The 19,829-nt window shown below is 38.5% G+C and overlaps 1 protein-coding gene across 1 annotated transcript in view; it reads right to left on the bottom strand.

Annotated features, from left to right (window-relative positions):
• tprg1 (tumor protein p63 regulated 1) overlaps positions 1-19,402 on the bottom strand; it is a 28,612-nt gene extending 9,210 nt beyond the window's left edge. Inside the window, exons 1-4 of the mRNA XM_062996504.1 lie at positions 19,353-19,402; positions 16,924-17,202; positions 14,877-14,968; positions 11,178-11,354 (exon numbers count right to left, since the gene is read on the bottom strand). Of these exons, the coding sequence (XP_062852574.1) occupies positions 11,178-11,354; positions 14,877-14,968; positions 16,924-17,184 (530 nt within the window). The 5' untranslated portion in view covers positions 17,185-17,202; positions 19,353-19,402. The remainder of the gene's footprint in view (positions 1-11,177; positions 11,355-14,876; positions 14,969-16,923; positions 17,203-19,352) is intronic.
• Between the last annotated feature and the right edge of the window lie 427 nt (positions 19,403-19,829).

Here is a 19,829-nt window from a genome sequence, read left to right as displayed (position 1 = left end):
AGTGCTTTATGTATACACACACACACACACCTCAGTCATCAGTGCTTTATGTATACACACACACAAACACACACTCACTCGCATGTGCACACACACACTCACTTACTTGCATGTGCACACACACTCAACTGCCACACACACTCACTTGCATGTGCACACACACACACACTCACACTTACTCCCATGTGCACAGTCTGCACACACACTCACCCACTCAGATGTGCGCACACACTCTCACTTGCACACACACACACTTACTCATGCATGCATGCACTCATACTTACTCACGTGTACACAAACACACACACACTCGCGTGTACACACACACGCTCACACACACTCATGCATGGACGCACTCATACTCACTCACGTGTACACAAACACACACACACTCGCGTGTACACACACACGCTCACACACACTCATGCATGGACGCACTCATACTCACTCACGTGTACACAAACACACACACTTGTGTGTATACACACTGAACTGCAACACACACACACTCACACACACACTTACTCATGCATGCATGCACTCATACTTACTCGCATGTGCACACACACACACACTTGCACACACTCTCACTCGCATGTGCACACACACTCAGCTGCCACACACACACACACTCTCACTTGCACACACACACACACACACTCACACACTCACTCATGCATGCACTCATACTCATTCGCGTATACACACACACACACACTCACCTGCCACACACACACTCTCACTTTCACACTCACACTTACTCGTGCATGCATTCACTCATGCTCACTTGCGTCTACACACACACACACACACACACACACTCAAACACACTTAAAATCCCTTTCACAACACACACATACTCACACACCCATTAATCTTAAACACACACACCCACATCATCTCCTAATACATGAATCTTGTATTTGAAGACACACATACACACACACACAACTAGCCTCTTTACACAAACACACACACTTAATTCATACACACAATCTTACACACACACACCATCTCAACAAATACATGCAGTCACACACACACACACAATCTCTTAATACATAAATATTACACACACTTTAAACAAACACACTGTCTTAGACATACACACCCCGTCACTCCTCACACACACACACACACACACACACACACGCACACACGCACGCACACACGCACACACACTCCTTTACAGCATTGTTCTAGAGGATTAAGAAAAACAAACAGACAGAAGAAAAGGTTCGGAGAGAAAAGATTTGCCGTGGATGAATAATGAGCGTCCATAAAACATCCTGTACAGGACGCTCCATCAAACACACACACACACACACACACACACACACACACACACACGCTCAAAAATGTCAAGCTTTATTTCAGGATAAAACACACCTAAAGCACACATTTCATCACCCGTCCTGCAGGACACCCCGCCGTACTCCGAGAACATGCAAACTCCACACAGAAAGGACCCGGACCGCCCCACCTGGGGATCGAACCCAGGACCTTCTTGCTGTGAGGCGACTGTGCTACCCACCGAGCCACCGTGCCGTCCTTTCTACTCGTAAACCCTGTGGTCCATCCCAACCCAGCCCGAGTCACGGGATCCGTCTCGTTCGCTAATACCTAGTTCATTCTACACGAATTCCGACAGATCGGATGCAAGTTGTGCTAAATACCTGGACCTGTTGGTGACTAAAAACCCTGTAGTGTGAGAAGTGTCACGATCAGGTTGTGACCGGCAGCGAGTGCGAAGTCGAGCTCCAGCCAATGAGAATGCAAGATACCGAGTAAAGGGAACCCGGGGGAGGAGCTTATAAACGTCAACAAACACGAATGGCTACAGAAAAATCTGCTTTTTACTGAACACAAGTGCTATCAGGGGTCCAAAAACCTCAGTAATTCAACCGACCACTATGGATGTAACGAAGCACGACAAGACGGTTAAAAATCGGTGCACATGTGCCACGATTCGAATCGGTAATTCATGCAAAATGAATCGATATTCACTTTAAACAGCAGAGGGCGCTGGCGCTATTCACCTCGCCTGGTTGACATCACGAGATTTATGTAAGGATACTTTCTTTATTTGTATTATTCATTTATTTATTTTATATTGGATTTGTTTTAAAACTTCATTTCAGTTTTTTTTTTACACGAAAAAGTGAAATGTGCAGCATCGTTTTGCATAGTTTGTACCTACCTCAGAAATAAAAGGGCATTTATTATTTAGATAAATAAAAGATTTTATTTTATTTTTAAAGAGAAATAATAAAAGGAAACGTCATAATTTGTCTTCTATTTCATTTTCTTTTAAAAAAATCAGGGAAAAAATCATTTAGTGAACCCACATCGTAGGTAGAGTGTGTTGTTACATCCCTACCGACCACAAAAAGAAAGCAGCGAGAACAACAACGTTTAAAAGTGGAACATGTGTCTCAGACCTGGGAACTCAATATGGTATTACATTAAAAAAAGTCGCCCATAGTAAACAATAAAGAGGCGATAAAAGGGACTGAAGTATGCAGCAAGGCAGCTCACTAGATCTTATGCATTAAGGTTTTATTATAAAGGTTCCACTGTACATAAAGTTCTTTTCTGGCGTTTGTGAACACCAGTGTGATCCGAATCGGAACGCTGACCCCGACGCCGCGGTAATCTCGACACACAGATGTGTTTCAGTAGTGAGAACTGTATGAATGATGTGCAGATGCTTGCTGAAAAGAAGCGCTTAACAAATCCGAACACAAGACGGCTTAATCCCCGCCGCTCCACGTCAGGAAGTCGACCGCATTCAGCACTGTGGGACCGCGCTGGGCTTTTGTTGGTTTAGCCACCTAAACTCCACCTACACGCTCTGTTTACACGGTGCAGATCGACCGCGCGGTCACGAGGATCCACACAACAAAATACGACTATACGCCGACGGCCGACCGGTTCGACAGCTGTGAGTGTCGTGTATGAGCCGGGATCGTGCGGTCAGCGCGCAGCTGGGTGAGAACACGTGCACTGAGAGAGGGGAAGTACTGACCTCTGGTGGTTACACTGGGAATTACAGCCCCAAAGAAACCTGCTTCTTTATTATTAATAGGGCTGCCACTAACAACTATTTTTCTATCGATTAATCTATAGACTTTTTTATCGATTAGTCGATTAATCAAAACAAGCGTAATGAAACTATATAGACGTGCAGCATGGCACTGGTGCTGCTGTGGTACCATCAAAGCTCTGCACCGTGTACAAACCAGCTTTTAGTTTTGTGCCAGTTTTAAGTATCACCAAACTTTGGATGATTTGGGTCGTGGAAAACTTTGAGCTGTTATTTGAAAGCTCTACAATCGGCCTCTGATCTGCTGCAGCTTAATGTCGCCAACCAGTGACCGGACCAGATACGACCGAGGTCCTGCACACAGCAAGTAGTGCTGAGGGAATCATATGAACGCTTATATTGATGGAGTTGTTGTAGAAATTAAACAGGATCATTTGTAAACACAGTTCTAAAAATGGTGCATCGACTAATTATTAAGCATTCAAAGCTATTATTATTGTGTTTTAGAGGAAAAAAACACCCAGAGAAAAGTCACATTAGTCTATTTTTATATTAGTCATTACACTTAAGAGCTTTAAAACTATTATTAAAGCTTTATTAAAAGCATTTCCTTCTGCTAGAAATAAGTGTAGTCACACTGGGAATTACAGCCCCAGATAAACCCGCTTCTCTATAATTAAGCATTTAAACTACTTATTATTGTATTTTAGAGAAATAAATGCACCTAATTTAGCAAAATAAATAAAGTAAAATCACACTAGACTATTTATATTGGTTATTAAATGCCAGAGCTTTATAGTTATTACTAAAGCTTTATTAAAAGCATATTCTTCACCGAGATATAAGTGTGGTAAATACTGACCTCTGCTGGCCACACTGGGAATTACAGCACCAGATAAACCCGCATCTCTTTTATCAAGCATTCAAACTGATTATTGTATTTTAGAGAAATAAAAACACATACTTTAGCAAAATAAAGAGGAAAAAGTCACATTAGTCTATGTTTTGTATAAATTCCAGAGCTTTAAAACTATTACTAATTCTTTAAATTAATCATTCAAGTCAAGTCCAGAGGATTTATTGTCATTTCAGATAGATAGATAGATAGATAGATAGATAGATAGATAGATAGATAGATAGATAGATAGATAGATAGATAGATAGATAGATAGATAGATAGATACTTTATTAATCCTGAAAGAAATTAAGACCTCAGTAGCAAGTTACATCAATCAAAGTCAAAAAGTAAGTAATAGTAAGTAATAGTAAGTAATAGTAAGTAATAGTACACACTACAGAGACTCTCATTATACAAAAAGTATCTGTATAACCACAACAACACTCGGACAACACACAACACCAAACAGGACCTGAGGGTACATATGGTGTACATGTGGTACATACGGAGGTGTTATTTCAGTTAACATTGCGAGGCTAGTATAGATTATACAACAGGTAGTTCCGACCTTACAATCTGATTGGTTGAGAAGCGTTCTAACCACAAGCCTTTTCACACCACAACTGTATTACTCCGCTGACGCGTTGCCAGTAACGACAAGTTTCATGCACACAAACGCAGGCGACACCGACTTTATTCCCGATCACGTTTTGAATCCGTTATCTGATACACAATCTAGCGCACTGTGTAGGGAACATAAACCAATTGTCTAATTCACAATCTAGTGCACTATGTAGGGAACATAAATCCGTTATCTGATACACTATCTAGTGCACTGTGTAGGGAACATAAATCAACTGTCTAATTCACTATCTAGTGCACTATGTAGGGAACATAAATCAACTGTCTAATTCACTATCTAGTGCACTATGTAGGGAACTTTAATGTGTTTGTAACACGAACAGTTAGTTAAGCCAGTTAGCAGCTCCTAGTAGTTCTGTTTTTCTCCATAATCCTTTGGTGTGTGTGAGAGGTTTTTTGTTTCTTTTTTTCCCTTCGGAGGTTCTTGCTTTCTTCTTCTTCTTGTTCTTACCTCCCTGAAATGAGTTTTTGCAACTTGGGATGTGTGCTTTGTAGTGTTAAACTTTATATTCGTTGTGGAACTACTTTTTGGCGGAAGGTATCGTCAATATTAAAGCATATTTATTATGAAATTCAGGGCTTCTTTGATTTATTTTCTTTCTTTATTTTGTAAAAACTGTTGTATAAACAGTTCTCACCTTCGGTTCGTGCCTGCGACCAAATCACAGCCGTGATGTTATTCGCGATTACACACGACCTCGAGTGTTCTATTGCCTAATTATAAGTCACAGTTGTAAGATATAAATTATAAAGTAAATTATAAAATGAATTAAAGTGAATTATAAAGTGAACCACAGTTCACTATATACTATATACATAAATATATGTATATATGTATAAAATATATGTATAGTGTAAAGTTATATACAGGTACATAGTGCAAATAAACAATACACACAGTACAGATAAAAAAGTACAATAAATACGAAGACCTACAATAACTGCAAGACATTTCTAATTTAAAGAAACTGAGGTTTTTACATTCTGGGCTTCCTGTTCTCGCTACTTTTTAATAAAGTCTCACAATAAACCTTCATTAGACTTAATAAAGTCTAATAAAGCTTCGCACATCTGGATTTGGTCGGTTTATCCAGTACAAGTCCGGCACAAATACCCAGTGTTGGTTTTTAATCATATTCGCCTCCTATTTACAGCAGAACCCCATTATTCGTCCCCCTTTCTAATCATACAACTCAATTATTTTTTTTATATATATAAATTTGTCTCGCATTTGTACGATGCGCCAGAATTCAGACAAAACCCTGCGGTCTGTCCCAACCCAGCCCGAGTCACAGGATCCGTCTCATTCGCTACCTCGGTACACTCACAGCGCACTTATATTTTCATATATTTTGAGTTTGTCTGAAAATCTTACACGATCCTACACTCTTGAGAAGAGGGCGTGTCTAAATTCTTAGCTCCCTTAAAATGCTCCTACTGAGGCGCCTTAATTCTGAGTGATGATCTGACCGAATAACGAGGGAGCGTCCGACGCAGTGCAATAAATACGAGAACCTACAATAACAGAGTTCTTTACATTCTGGACTTCTTGTTCTCACTAGTCTCATAATAAAGACTTGACTAGGTTTAATAAAGTCTAACAAAGCTTCGCACATCTGGATTTGGGCAGTTTATCCCATTCTTCCCTCATGCTTTTCATTGGGTTTAAGTTCGGGCTTTGCCTGGGTCACTTACAGACATGAAGAGACTCACTCAGAAGCCACTCTAGTGTTGTTTTGGCGGTATGATTGAGGCGACTGTCATGTTGACGGATGTCTGAGTCAGCGTGTGTTCTGGAGAAGGTTTTTTTTAAGATGTTCCTAAATTTGGCTGCATCTATTCGTCCTTTCCTCCGGTATTTCCAGTGAGTCGAATTTTCTGTGGTTCCATATAAGATGCTTTTTACTCAGTGGTGGTTTCTGTCCTGCCAGTCCGCCTTAAAGTCTTACACTGAGTTACAGAGAGCTGCAAACATCTCTGCTCAGGACTAATGGAGCTCTTAGACAGGTTTAAGACTGAGCCAGAATTATTCAGGCCGCTGAGGCGCTGGGAGAACCGAAAGACTGAGATATTAAACGATATCCTTTACCCCGATTAATGCCTCTGCAGTACGTAATTCAGGTACCCCACAGACAGCTCCTTGGATCGAATAGTTTGGGGGGGGGGTCCAAAACAGCAAACACGACTCCTGACTACAATCTGAAGTCACAATTATTGGCGTTTAATTTAGAATTTGATATTTTTCCAGCATAAATGCACTATTAAAACTTAGACCACCTACATTTACGCAAATGCACGTCAACTATTCGACATCATGAGCTTGTGAGTTCGAATCTCAGCTCTGCTACAGCCAGGCCGGGCGCCTGTACGGACAACGAATGGCTCCAGCGTGGATAACTGCTGCCATAATGACCTCTGCTGGCCGATCTACGGCACTACAGCGACGGTGATGATGAAAAATGATGTGTCACCCTAAGTGCACGATACGGATCTCCATATGAACCCGCCTCATGGAGGTGAGAACTGGATACGACGTCCAGCTACAAAGTACATTTTTAGTTATTCATGTTAGTGTCAACTAGGTCTAAAGATACGTCACAGAGTTTGAAATCACAGACTGACTACTGAGATTAAGGGCCTCGCTCAGGGGCCCAACCGTGGCAACTTGATTAAGAGTCCAGTACCTTCACCTTTAGGCAACCGATGCTTATAGAATTTCAAATCGAAGCACATAATCCAGACCTTATATTGACCTCACAGCATTTAGCAGACACGATTATCCAGTACAGTCCAAGCAATTCAGGATTAAGGGCCTCGCTCAGGGGCCCAACAGCAGAAGTGGGCCCTTTACTGGCAGTGGCAGCAAAGCAGTTAATAGATAATATTTGGACTATATTTTCTGTATTTAGCAGACGCCTTTATCCAAAGTGACTTACAGAACTGTGACAGTATATTGTCCAAGCAATTGAGGGTTAAGGGCCTTGCTCAAGGGCCCAACAGTAGCAACCTGGCAGTGGTGGGACTTAAACCAGTGGCCTTCCGATTACTAGTCTTGTACCTTAATCTCTAGGCTACAACCGTCACAATTTAGCAGACACTCTTATCCAAAGTGACTCACGATTATTACTGAATACATTTACACATTTTGAGCATTTAAGGGGTTAAGGGCCTCGCTCAGGGGCCCAACCGTGGCAACTTGATTAAGGGTCCAGTACCTTCACCTTTAGGCAACCGATGCCTGTAGAATTTCATATCGAAGCACATAATCCAGACCTTATATTTACATCACAGCATTTAGCAGACACGATTATCCAGTACAGTCCAAGCAATTCAGGGTTAAGGGCCTCGCTCAGGGGCCCAACAGCAGATGTGAGGCTGAGATACCACCACCAGTAAACAAATAATGTTACGTTTACATTTACGCTTACACGTTTATCCAAAGCGACTAACATTACTATGAAAGTATATTGTCCAAGCAGTTGAGGGTTAAGGGCCTCGCTCAAGGGCCCAACAATGGGACTTTAACCAGTGGCCTTCCGATTACTAGTCTTGTACCTTAATCTTTATGTTACAACTGCCACAATTTAGCAGACACTTTTATCCAAAGCGACTTACAGCACTGTGACAGTACATTGTCCCAGCAATTGAGGGTTAAGGGCCTCGCTCAAGGGCCCAACAGTGACAACCGGGCAGGGTTTGAACCAAGACCATTCCATTACTGGTCCAGTACCTTAACCACTAGGCTACAACCTCCACAATTTAGCAGACACTTTTCTCCAAAGCGTCTGAAAATTGTGATTACTATTGAGATTAAGGGCCTCGCTCAGGGGCCCTATCGTGGCAACTTGATGACGGGTCCAGTACCTTCACCTTTAAGCACATAATCAAGACTTTATATTTACATCACTGCATGTAGCAGACACGCTTATCCAAAGCGGCTTACAACTGTGGCTGTATACAGTACGAGCAATTCAGGATTAAGGGCCTCGCTCAGGGGCCCAACAGCAGATGTGAAACAGTACCTTAACCGCTATAAAGAAATAATATTAAGTTTACATTTACGCTTACGCTTTTATCCAAAGTGACGTACAGTGACATTGTACTGTCTAAGCAATTGAGGGTTAAGGGCCTCGCTCAGGGGCCCAACAGTGGCAACCTGGCAGTGGTGGGACTTAAACCAGCGACCTTCCGATTACTAGTGTTGTACCTTAACCACTAGGCTACAACCGCCACCTACAACCGTTTATCCAAAGTGACTTACAATATGAATACATTTTGAGCAATTGAGAGTTAAGGGCCTCGCTCAGGGGCCCAACAGTGGCAACTTGGCGGTGGTGGGGCTTGAACCAGCAACCTTCTGATATCTAGTCCAGTACCTCAACCACTGAGCCAAAGGAACGGAGCTTTTCACGCTCATAGAGAATAAATCCTTGTACAGGAGTAAAAAGAAGAGGCGAGACGACGCACCTTCCGATTCCCGATTCCCGACCCCACCCCACCCCCGAACACGCCCCTTCACACCCGCCCGCTCACAGAGCCGCGCCCCTCCGAACTATGCGCGGCGGATTCATCACTGCGCTCTACCTTCACATGACTCACCGATCAAACTAAACGTTTCATGTCCCGGAGCTACAAGTGATTCACTGCTGCACACATCTGCACCAACATCTGGTTCACATCAGGTCAGAGAGATCAATAACACATTCCTGACTGTACCAACCTGACATGCAGCGCTCTCCAGGAACGGCAAAACTAATACATCATCAAGAAACGTGAGCTGAGACTCTATCGATTCATTCATTTATTGATTAATGGGTTAATTGCTTTATTTATTGATGTAATAACTGATTGATTAATGGCTTGGTTAACTGATTGACTGATTGATGAATTGTTTGATTAATTGTTCAAATAATTGATTGCTTGATTGATTAATTTATTGATTAATGGGCTGATTGATTGCTTTATTTATTGGTGTAATAATTGATTGATTACTTGATTGATTGATTAATTGATCAGGTAATTAATAGGGTAATTGGTTGATTTATTTACTGATTGAGTAATTAATTGGTTGGTTAATTTATTAAATAATTGGTTGCTTAATAAAATTGTTAATTTATTTATTGATTGTTTGATTGACTGGTTATTTGCTTAATTAAGTGAAGATCTACTAAATATCTATAAATATATATTATACAAATGAATTTATTATTACATAAAAACATACATTTATTTGTATAAACATATAATCTAGTGGGTAGAACTTTGGACTCTCAATTGAAACGCTGAGATTTTGAATCTCAGCTTTGTCATGCTGCCACTGTTGGGCCCTTGAGCAAGGCCCATAACCCTCTCCCTCCAGGGGCGCCCCCTGTACTCTGATCCAAACAAGATGGAATACGCCAAATAAAAGGATTTCGTTATTATTATTATTATTATTTATTATTATTTTATTATTATTATTATTATTATTATTATTATTATTATTATTACTATGTATTATTATAATTATTCATATTCATAATATTATTATTATTTATTACTATGTATTATTATTATTACTATTATTATTATTTATTATTATTATTATAATTTATTATTATTCATTATTACTATAACTGTTATTATTATTTATTATTATTCATTACTATTAATATTTATTATTATTATTATTATTCATTATTATTATTTTTTACTATGTATTATTATTATTATTATTATTTTTTTTTTATTATTATTTATTATTATTATTATTTATTATTATTATTTATTATTATTATTAATTATTATTTATTACTATGTATTATTTTTTATTTATTATTATTATTATTATTATTATTATTATTATTTATTATTACTATAATTGTTATTATTATTTATTATTATTCATTATTATTAATATTTATTGTTATTATTATTATTCATTATTTAATATTATTATTATTATTTATTTTATTATTTATTATTCATTATTATTATTATTTATTATTATTATTACTATTAATTATTATTACTATAACGGTTATTATTATTTATTATTATTCATTACTATTATTATTTATTATTATTAATATTATTATTATTCATTATTATTTATTACTATGTATTATTATTTATTATTATTATTATTTATTATTACTATAACGGTTATTATTATTTATTATTATTCATTATTTGTTATTATTATTATTATTATTATAATTATTATTTATTATTACTTATTATTATTTATTTTATTATTTATTATTCATTATTATTATTACTATTATTATTATTATTAATTATTTGTTTAAAGTAAAGAAACTCCAGTTTCCAGCCCAGAGCCCTGACCTCAGCCGCACTCAACAGCTCAGGGATGAACCAGAACATCAGCTGATCAATCAGCGTCCAGCCATACAAATGTTGACATCCTTTACCTGAATGGGAACAAATTCCCACATACATAATTCCAAGTCTTGTGAGAAACCTCTGTTTTACGTCTAACAAGCTCATGGTCAGAAGTCCAAATGCTTGGCAGTATATCGCACAAGTAAATACCTAAGGTGTCAGTTCTGGCCTGTGATGGAGGACATACAATCACTGACAGTTACTCACGTGAGGAGAGAGTGAGGGGGGAATGTGAAGCCGCCCTGGATGATACGATCCACCATGTTGAGAGGAACTCTCTGGATCTGCTCACAGTTCAGCATGATGAAGTCGTACTTGCAGATGAGGAGAGATCTCTCAGTGATCAGCACCACGCGCTCCTTCTCGTTGTTCCAGTGATCGACTCTGGTGAAACAGAGAGACGGAGGCACAGTTGTGAACATTATCATTCTCGAACGATAGATCATTAGAACTCAAATAAACAGAAAGTGAAATTGTTAGTAATCAGCAAGCTCTGTTATATTTTTAATTGTTTTATTACTAAAGCGTCTCCGCGGTGGACCCGTGTTTTCATGTTTTTGCTCATTCTGGGCCCCAACAAGAAAAGTTTAGACACCCCTGGTTAGGGTGTAATTAAAAAAGGGGCACAAAGCGGGTGCAAATGCAAGTTTGAACCAGCAGAGGGCAGAAAAGTGACAAAATAATAAAGCCGAGGTGCCTCCTGGGTTTGTATAAACACTTCCAGCATGTTAGGATTCTCACATTTAAAATGTTAAATTAAATTAAATTTCACTTTAAATCTCTTCCCACTGTCCATTTACCATATAGAAGCACTTTGTAGTTCTACAATTACTGACTGTAGTCCATCTGTTTCTCTACATGCTTTGTTAGCCCCTTTGCACCCTGTTCTTCAATGGTCAGGACCCCCACAGGACCACCACAGAGCAGGTATTATTTATGTGGTGTGTTAGTGCGTGTTGTGCTGGTATGAGTGGATCAGACACAGCAGCGCTGCTGGAGTTTTTAAACACCTCACTGTCACTGCTGGACTGAGAATTGTCCACCAACCAAAAACATCCAGCCAACAGCGCCCTGTGGGCAGCGTCCTGTGACCACCGATGAAGGTCTAGAAGATGACCGACTCAAACAGCAGCAATAGATGAGCGATCGTCTCTGACTTTACATCTACAAGGTGGACCGACTAGGTAGGAGTGTCTAATAGAGTGGACAGTGAGTGGACACGGTATTTAAAACCTCCAGCAGCGCTGCTGTGTCTGATCCACTCATACCAGCACAACACACACTAACACACCACCACCATGTCAGTGTCACTGCAGTGCTGAGAATGATCCACCACCTAAATAATACCTGCTCTGTGGTGGTCCTGTGGGGGTCCTGACCATTGAAGAACAGCATGAAAGGGGGCTAACAAAGCTTCACAGGCTTCCACAGAGTGCTCCCGTTTCCTTCCACAAGTATAAAGACATGCAATCAAAAATGACCCTAGGTGTTTGTGTGTGTGGTGTGGTGGCCTGTGATGGACAGGTGACCTGTCCAGGGTGTTTCCTGCCTAACTTGGGAGGTGGATTTGGTGCAGACACAAAGATGTCTGCAAAGATGGACAGCTTGTTTAAATACACTCACTTACTTTCTTAACCGCTTATCCAATCAGGGTCGCGAAGGGGGTGCTGGAGCCTATCCCAGCTTTTCAATGGGCACAAGGCACACAGTAACACCCTGGACGGGGCACCAGTCCATCGCAGGGCAGACACACACACACCCATTCACCTATAGGGCAATTCAGTGTCTCTCCAATTAACCTGACTGCACGTCTTTTGGACGTCCGGGAGGAAACCCACACGGACACGGGGAGAACATGCAAACTCCACACAGAAAGGACCCGGACCGCCCCGCCTGGGGATCGAAGCCAGGACCTTCTTGCTGTGAGGCGACAGTGCTACCCACCGAGCCACCGTACCGCCCTTGTTCAGATACATGGTTATTCATTTATTTATTAGGATTTTAACGTCAGGTTTTACACTTTGGTTCCATTCATGACAGGAACGGTAGTTACTGGTTACACAAAGTTCATCAGCTCACAAGTTTAATGTCAAACACAGTCATGGACAATTTAGTATCTCCAAATCACCTCACTTGCACGTCTTTGGACTGTGGGAGGAAACCGGAGCTCCCGGAGGAAACCCACACGGACACGGGGAGAACACAAGATAACTGAGGAATCTGTTTCATCTGCTGTTGTCTACTCTAAATATGAAGCAGCAGTAAAAATAATATGCTTATTTTACCTAAAGCGTCTGAACTTCTTGTTTTTTTATCACCTGAAAGTTTATCTAACACCAAATACTGAAGAGGAAGTGTTTCAAACTGACGGTTAACACAATTTCTCAAACAGGAACTTTGTAATACCTCTTTCTCTCTCTTTCCAAGGAAATAAAGCAAACAACCTTTCGTTCCCTCCACCAAGACTCATGGCGTAACGATCACGCCGCCAGAAACCAACCGCCGTGAACACGAGCCGCCGTCTGACTCGCCGTGTAGCAACGTAAACATCCTAAACTGTATTCAAAGTGGAATTGTGGGCTTGTAGTGCAGAGAGGATCATGAATATGCAAAGTGCAGAGAGGTGCGCCGATACCCTCCGAGCGTTACACGCAGGTTTTTACACATCCAGCAAGGTGTTCTTAGTTATTTACAAGTTTTATTCATTTATTTATTCTGATTTACCACCGTGTTAACCTGGTCAGGGTCGTGGTGGGTCTGATTTTTAGGCTAAAGACAGGAAGCATTTAGTAGCTCCAACTGGCATGACTGAATAAGGTAAGGTACGGTACAGTAAGATAAGATAAGATACAATAGGATACGATAGGATAGGGTAGGATAAGATAGGATCAAATAAGACAATATAAGATGAGACAAATAAGATAAGATAAGACAATACAAGGCAAGATATGATATGATGCGACAAGACAATGCGAGACAAGATAATATAAAATAAGACAAGACAAGGTGAGACAAGATAAGACAAGACAAGACAAGGCAAGACAAGATAATATAAAATAAGACAAGACAAGGTGAGACAAGATAAGATAATATAAAATAAGACAAGACAAGGTGAGACAAGATAAGACAAGACAAGATAAGACAAGACAAGGCAAGATATGATATGATATGATAAGATAGGATAAGATAAGATAAAATAAGATAAGATACAATATGATACGATAAGATAGTATAGAATAAGATAAGATCAAATAAGATAAGATAAGACAAGTCAAGTCAAGGCGAGATATGATACGATGCGATAAGATAAGATATGATAAGATAAGATACAATAGGATAGGATAGAATAAGATAAAGTAAGATAAGAAACAACAGGATAAGATAAGAAGATAAAATAAAATAAAATAAAATAAAATAAAATAAAATAAAATAAAATAAAATAAAATAAAATAGGATGCGATAGGATAGGATAAAATAAGATAAGATAATATAAGACAAGCCAAGTCAAGGAGAGATATGATGAGATGAGATGAGATACGCTACGCTAAGATAAGATAAGATAAGATAAGATACAATACAATAATATAGCAAAGCGTTGAGATTTATAATTATCAGTGGTCACAACCACATTCACCAAGATCTGGGTTCAAATTTTATTTCCAGTCACTCTGTCCAGTGGATTTTCTCTGGAATCTCCTTCCACTTATCAAATACAGCAGCGCACCAGTATGCAAATATTATAATTCCTACAATACATCCCACAATCTGATACCTGACCACCCGAATACCTAAAAGCATCATTCATTTCTTTATTCATTTATTAATTAGGATTTAAAGGTCATGTTTTCCATGTTGGTTCCATTCATGACAGGACATTTAATACCTAAAGAAAACAAAAACACTTACTCAGCCATTAACCAAACACTCTGAACATCACCGTCCTCCTTCTCATCCACCATGGACTTGATGTCATCGACTGCACCGTCAAAAGTCCCCGGCTACACCAGGAACCAACACACAACAGGAATCAGTGTTAGAGCGTACAGAGCAGAAGGGCAGAGTAATTAGTGCAGCTAATAATTGTGGGTAAATCTAAATCATCAGATTAATGTGCACTCACAGCTCCGGGACCCTTGGTAACGATTTGTAATTGAGTAATTAAAATGTCACATTAAAACTCACATTAAAATTATACTTATATAAAAAAACTATCTAACAAATGTTGAGATAAGTAAAGATAGGTTAAGATACGATAAGTTAAGATGAGGTCAGATATAATAAGATATAATAAGATATGTTAAGATAAGTTAAGATCGGTTAAGGTAAGATTGGTTAAGATAAGGTAAGTTAACATATGTTAAGATAAGTTAAGATAGATTAAGACATCTTAAGATAGGTTAGGATAAGTTAAGATAGATTAAGATATGTTAAGATAAGATAAGTTAAGATAGATTAAGATAAGTTAAGATAAGTTAATGTAAGTTAAGATATGATAAGATCGGTGAGGTTCGGTTAAGGTAAGTTTAGATCGGTTAGGATCAGTTAAGATCGGTTAGGATAAGCTAAGATAAGTTTAGATCGGTTAAGATAAGTTAAGATCGGTTAAGATAAGTTAAGATCGGTTAAGATATGTTAAGTTAAGTTAACATAGGTTAAGATAAGTTAAGTTGACATAGGTTAAGATAAGTTAAGATAAGTTTAGATCGGTTAGGATTGGTTGAGATCGGTTAAGATAAGCTAAGAAGTTTAGATCGGTTAAGATAGGTTAAGATAAGTTAAGATCGGTTAAGATAAGTTAAGATAAAGTAAGTTAAAATAAGTTAAGTTTACATAGATTAAGATAAGTTAAGATAACCTTGTATTATCCCACAGGGGGACGTTTGCAATGTTATAGACCTATAAATAAATATAAAGATATAAAAAAGGTATAGAAAAGTTAAATATTTTAAATACTGCATGTTTTTAAAGGTAATGTTCTGTGTTCGTCCTCACCGCCCAGTAACAGACGAGCATATTTGGCAAATTCTTTGGGAATTCTTCGCAGTAAGTCAAGGCTTATTCAAGCCAAACAACCTTTCTGTAAGTGCTTTAGTTAACCTGAGATCCACCAACATGTGGAAATACTTGCATATAGAGTTAAAATTCATATAAACTATGTCTGAAATGTCTAAGTGAAGAAGAGATTGGGACTGCTGTTGGATTTCGAGCTTCCTTGGTGACTTTATACTTTAACTTTGGTGTAAACTGAGCGACGCATTTCTGCGTGAGTCGCCGAGCTGATTTGGTTGGCAAATGTTTCAGAGGTCAGTGTGGAAAACCACACCACAGCTACATGTAGACAAGGACTATGAGCTGGACTACACAAAGGGAATGAAGTAATGCAGGAAACAGGGTGAGCCTTTATGGCCTTGTACTGTTAGGCTGTCATGTGATCAGGTTATTTACACTGGGTGGAGTGAGGATCCGTTAATAATTACAACTGAACACACTTCAACACGAGAATAATAGGGCGTGTTAATAAGGTCAACACTGCTTTTCCCGCTAGGAGCGTTCTCAGTGTCCTTCCAATCTAGTCATATGCAATTCCCTGATCGTATTTCACCTCCATCCTGACCGAGGAGGGTCGCAACCATCACACTCCCCCTCCGACACGTGTGCAAAACCGACCGCTTCTTCTCACCTGGAGATCCGTATCACGCACTGAGAGTCACGCACCGTTCTCCATTATCCCCCGTCTCTGTGCAGCACCATCGATCAGCCAGCAGGGGTCGTAACTGCAGCAGTTATGAGGAATCCCTGTTTAGCTATTGTCCCGCCCCTTACAGACACACAGCCAATCGTGTGTCTGTGTGAGCACCCGGCTGGAGAGCTGGAGATCTCAGCACTGGTGGGCTAGCATGCTTTAGTGCTGCGCTACTGTTATTCAGTGAGGAATAAAATGCCGTATAATTACCCGAAGGACGAAGAATTTCTTGAGCTTGTACTGTTCCACGGCTCTGACCCACTTCTGTCCCGGTTCGGTGGTGCTGCTGCTGGTCGTGCTGGTGGTGTTAATAGTGGGCTGCGCTGATGCGCTGGTGCTTTCCTCCACACTCTCTGTACCCTGAGTGCTGGTCGAGTCCACTTGACCCTCGGGACCAAGAGAATCAGCTCCATGCTGCTCCAGCTGCACAGATTTAAACTCCTTGTCTTGTTCTGACGTCATGATGCTCATCCCACCGCAAAGTCTGATCTGGAAAAAAAAAAATATATATTTTTATTAATTTTTTTATTTTATTTATTTACTATTATTTTTACTTATATTTATTTTCTTTACTTACCCTTTTTCATTTATTTACTTTATTTTATTTATATCTTTTACTTTTGTATTTATTTATTTATTTTGCTTTTGTTTGTTTTTATTTATTTTCTTTACTTTTATTATGTATTAATTTGTTGTACTTTTATTTATGTCTTTTCTTTATGTCTTTTTATTTATTTATTATTTTCTTTACTTTTTTATGTATTTGTTTTTTTTACTTTTTTATTTTTATTTATTTTCTTCACTTTTGATGTACTTATGCTCTCTTAGCTTTTTTAATTTTATTTCCTTTTTTATTTATTTATTTTCTTTACTTACCCTTTTTTCATTTATTTACTTTATTTTATTTATATCTTTTACCTTTGTATTTATTTATATTCTTGCTTTACATTTACTTTTATTTATTGTCTTTACTTTTGTTTATGTATTAATTTACAGTATTTTACATTTATTTATGTTTTTATGTAATTTTATTTATTTATTTACTATTTTCTTAAATTTATTTTTAATTAATTCAGCTATTTTCATTTCTTTTATTTATTTATTTTCTTCACTTTTATTTATGTATTTATTCTTCCTTTACTTTTTTATTTTCTTTAAATTAATTTTTTTTCTTATTCCTTTATTCCTTTATTTTACTTTTGTATTTATTTATTTTTTTTGCTTTAATTTTATTCAATTTCCTCACTTTTGTTTATTTATTCATTTATTTTATTTTTTATTTATTTTCTTTATTTTTACTGATTTATTTCAGATGTATTTATTTATTTTATTTTCTTACATTTCTTTAGTACTTTGTAATATTAGAGTGAATAAACAGCATGAATAAAGACGGCAGTGATGTGTACATTTTTTCTGTCTGCATTTAGTTGAAAAGAAAAGAGCAGAAAGAAAAAAATTTTAATATTTAAACTAATCATCTTTAGAGTTTCACAATCTGTACGTGTATATTGACTCAGTGTAGATTTTATGGCTGCACTGGGGGAATGTTTACCGTGGTGTGGCATCATCTTTTCTTTACAATGTTCTATAAATCAGTTGGGAAACACAAACGCCAACTGTTGTGGTTGTACAAGTAGATTTTTTTCTTATTTCTGCTTATAATAACACTTTATCTTCTGAACACTCCAGAGTCTCAGCTGTGGAATATTGTGCTTTATACCACAACACACATTTTCACATGTACCCTGAGCATTAATGCCGCCTTCACAGAGGTGTAACTTACACACGACCTGGCACCAACACACCACCATACCATGGGCTATGGTACCATCCGAGAAGAACTGACGGGTGGACCTGTCAGCTTGAGCCCAGAGGAGTCTGTGCCGTTTATTAACTTGCACCTTAATCCAGTTTCACATCTTCGAGATGAATTGGAATGCCATTTGCTTTTAGGTGAAAGAGCACAAATCCCCACAGACACACTTTTAAACATCGAGAAAGCGTTTTATGTGTCTTATGTGATAGACACCACAATGAATTCCTCAGAACAGCTAGAATAGTGCTCATATTTAAGCCTCTTGTGAGTGTAAATGAACTCTGAGCAAGCAAAGCTACAGTCGGTCATGGAATATCTAACTAAACAGCTCTTAATAACAGTGTTCCGTACAAACCTGTTGATTATGAAGTTTTATACGAATTATAGTCAAAAATAAGAATGGGAAGCAGTTTGTAGAGATGTGCATTTACATTAGAGACCTTTATTTTGTTTATTTAATACATATTTCGATTTTATTGGATATTATTTATGCACTGTAGTGTACGGAACACTGTTAACCTAGTAGGTTGCAGAGCTTTGCACTTTCGGTTTAGAAAACGTTTTTGTTTACGCACATTTACATTCAAAAAACAACAAATAAAGAACTTTAACACTATTAACTTTAATAAAATATACTATCCTCTGTGTTGCTTGTTATTATTTATGAAATTCAGAGTCAATCTTCCGTATGTTAAAGTTTCCTCCTCAACCTGTTGCATTTCATTTGCTTAATATCTACTTTTAAATACAGCAGACTGTATTTAGTATTAGTGTGTTATTTATTAAATAAATAAATAAAGATATATATAAATAAAGCTCTTACCAGTGACCGGAGCTGCTAATGAAGTTTAATCGCTGTCAAAACAAACCGGAAGTGTCTAAAACACCTACAAGAGCACGAGCAGCCTTCCTGCTTCCGCGAGCTCTGTACAGTGGGCGTGGCAACAACACGATTCATCCTGGTCAGGGTCGCGTTGGGTCTGATTCATTGGGCGAAAAGCAGGGGACACCCAAGACACACACACAAACTCGTCAATTTTAGTATCTGCAGTTAACCAACCAGGCTGTGGGAGGAAACCGGAGCACCCGGAGGAAACACACACAGACACGGGGAGAACATGCAAACTCCACACAGCATGCAAGGACCTTCTTGCTCTGAGGCAACAGTGCTACTCACTCCGCAACCGTGCTGACCAACGTTCAACGTTTAACCATTTAATTCTAATCAGGGTGGCACAGTGGATCAGTGGGTGCAAGAAGGTCCTGGGTTCGATTCCCAGGTGAATCGGTTTCCTCCCAC

The sequence above is a fragment of the Trichomycterus rosablanca genome, chromosome 6 (genome assembly GCF_030014385.1).
Source record: "Trichomycterus rosablanca isolate fTriRos1 chromosome 6, fTriRos1.hap1, whole genome shotgun sequence".
NCBI classification, from domain to species: Eukaryota; Metazoa; Chordata; class Actinopteri; order Siluriformes; family Trichomycteridae; genus Trichomycterus; species Trichomycterus rosablanca.
The sequence above is the reverse complement of the archived record's forward strand: the minus strand, read 5'-3'. Positions and strand labels throughout refer to the sequence as shown.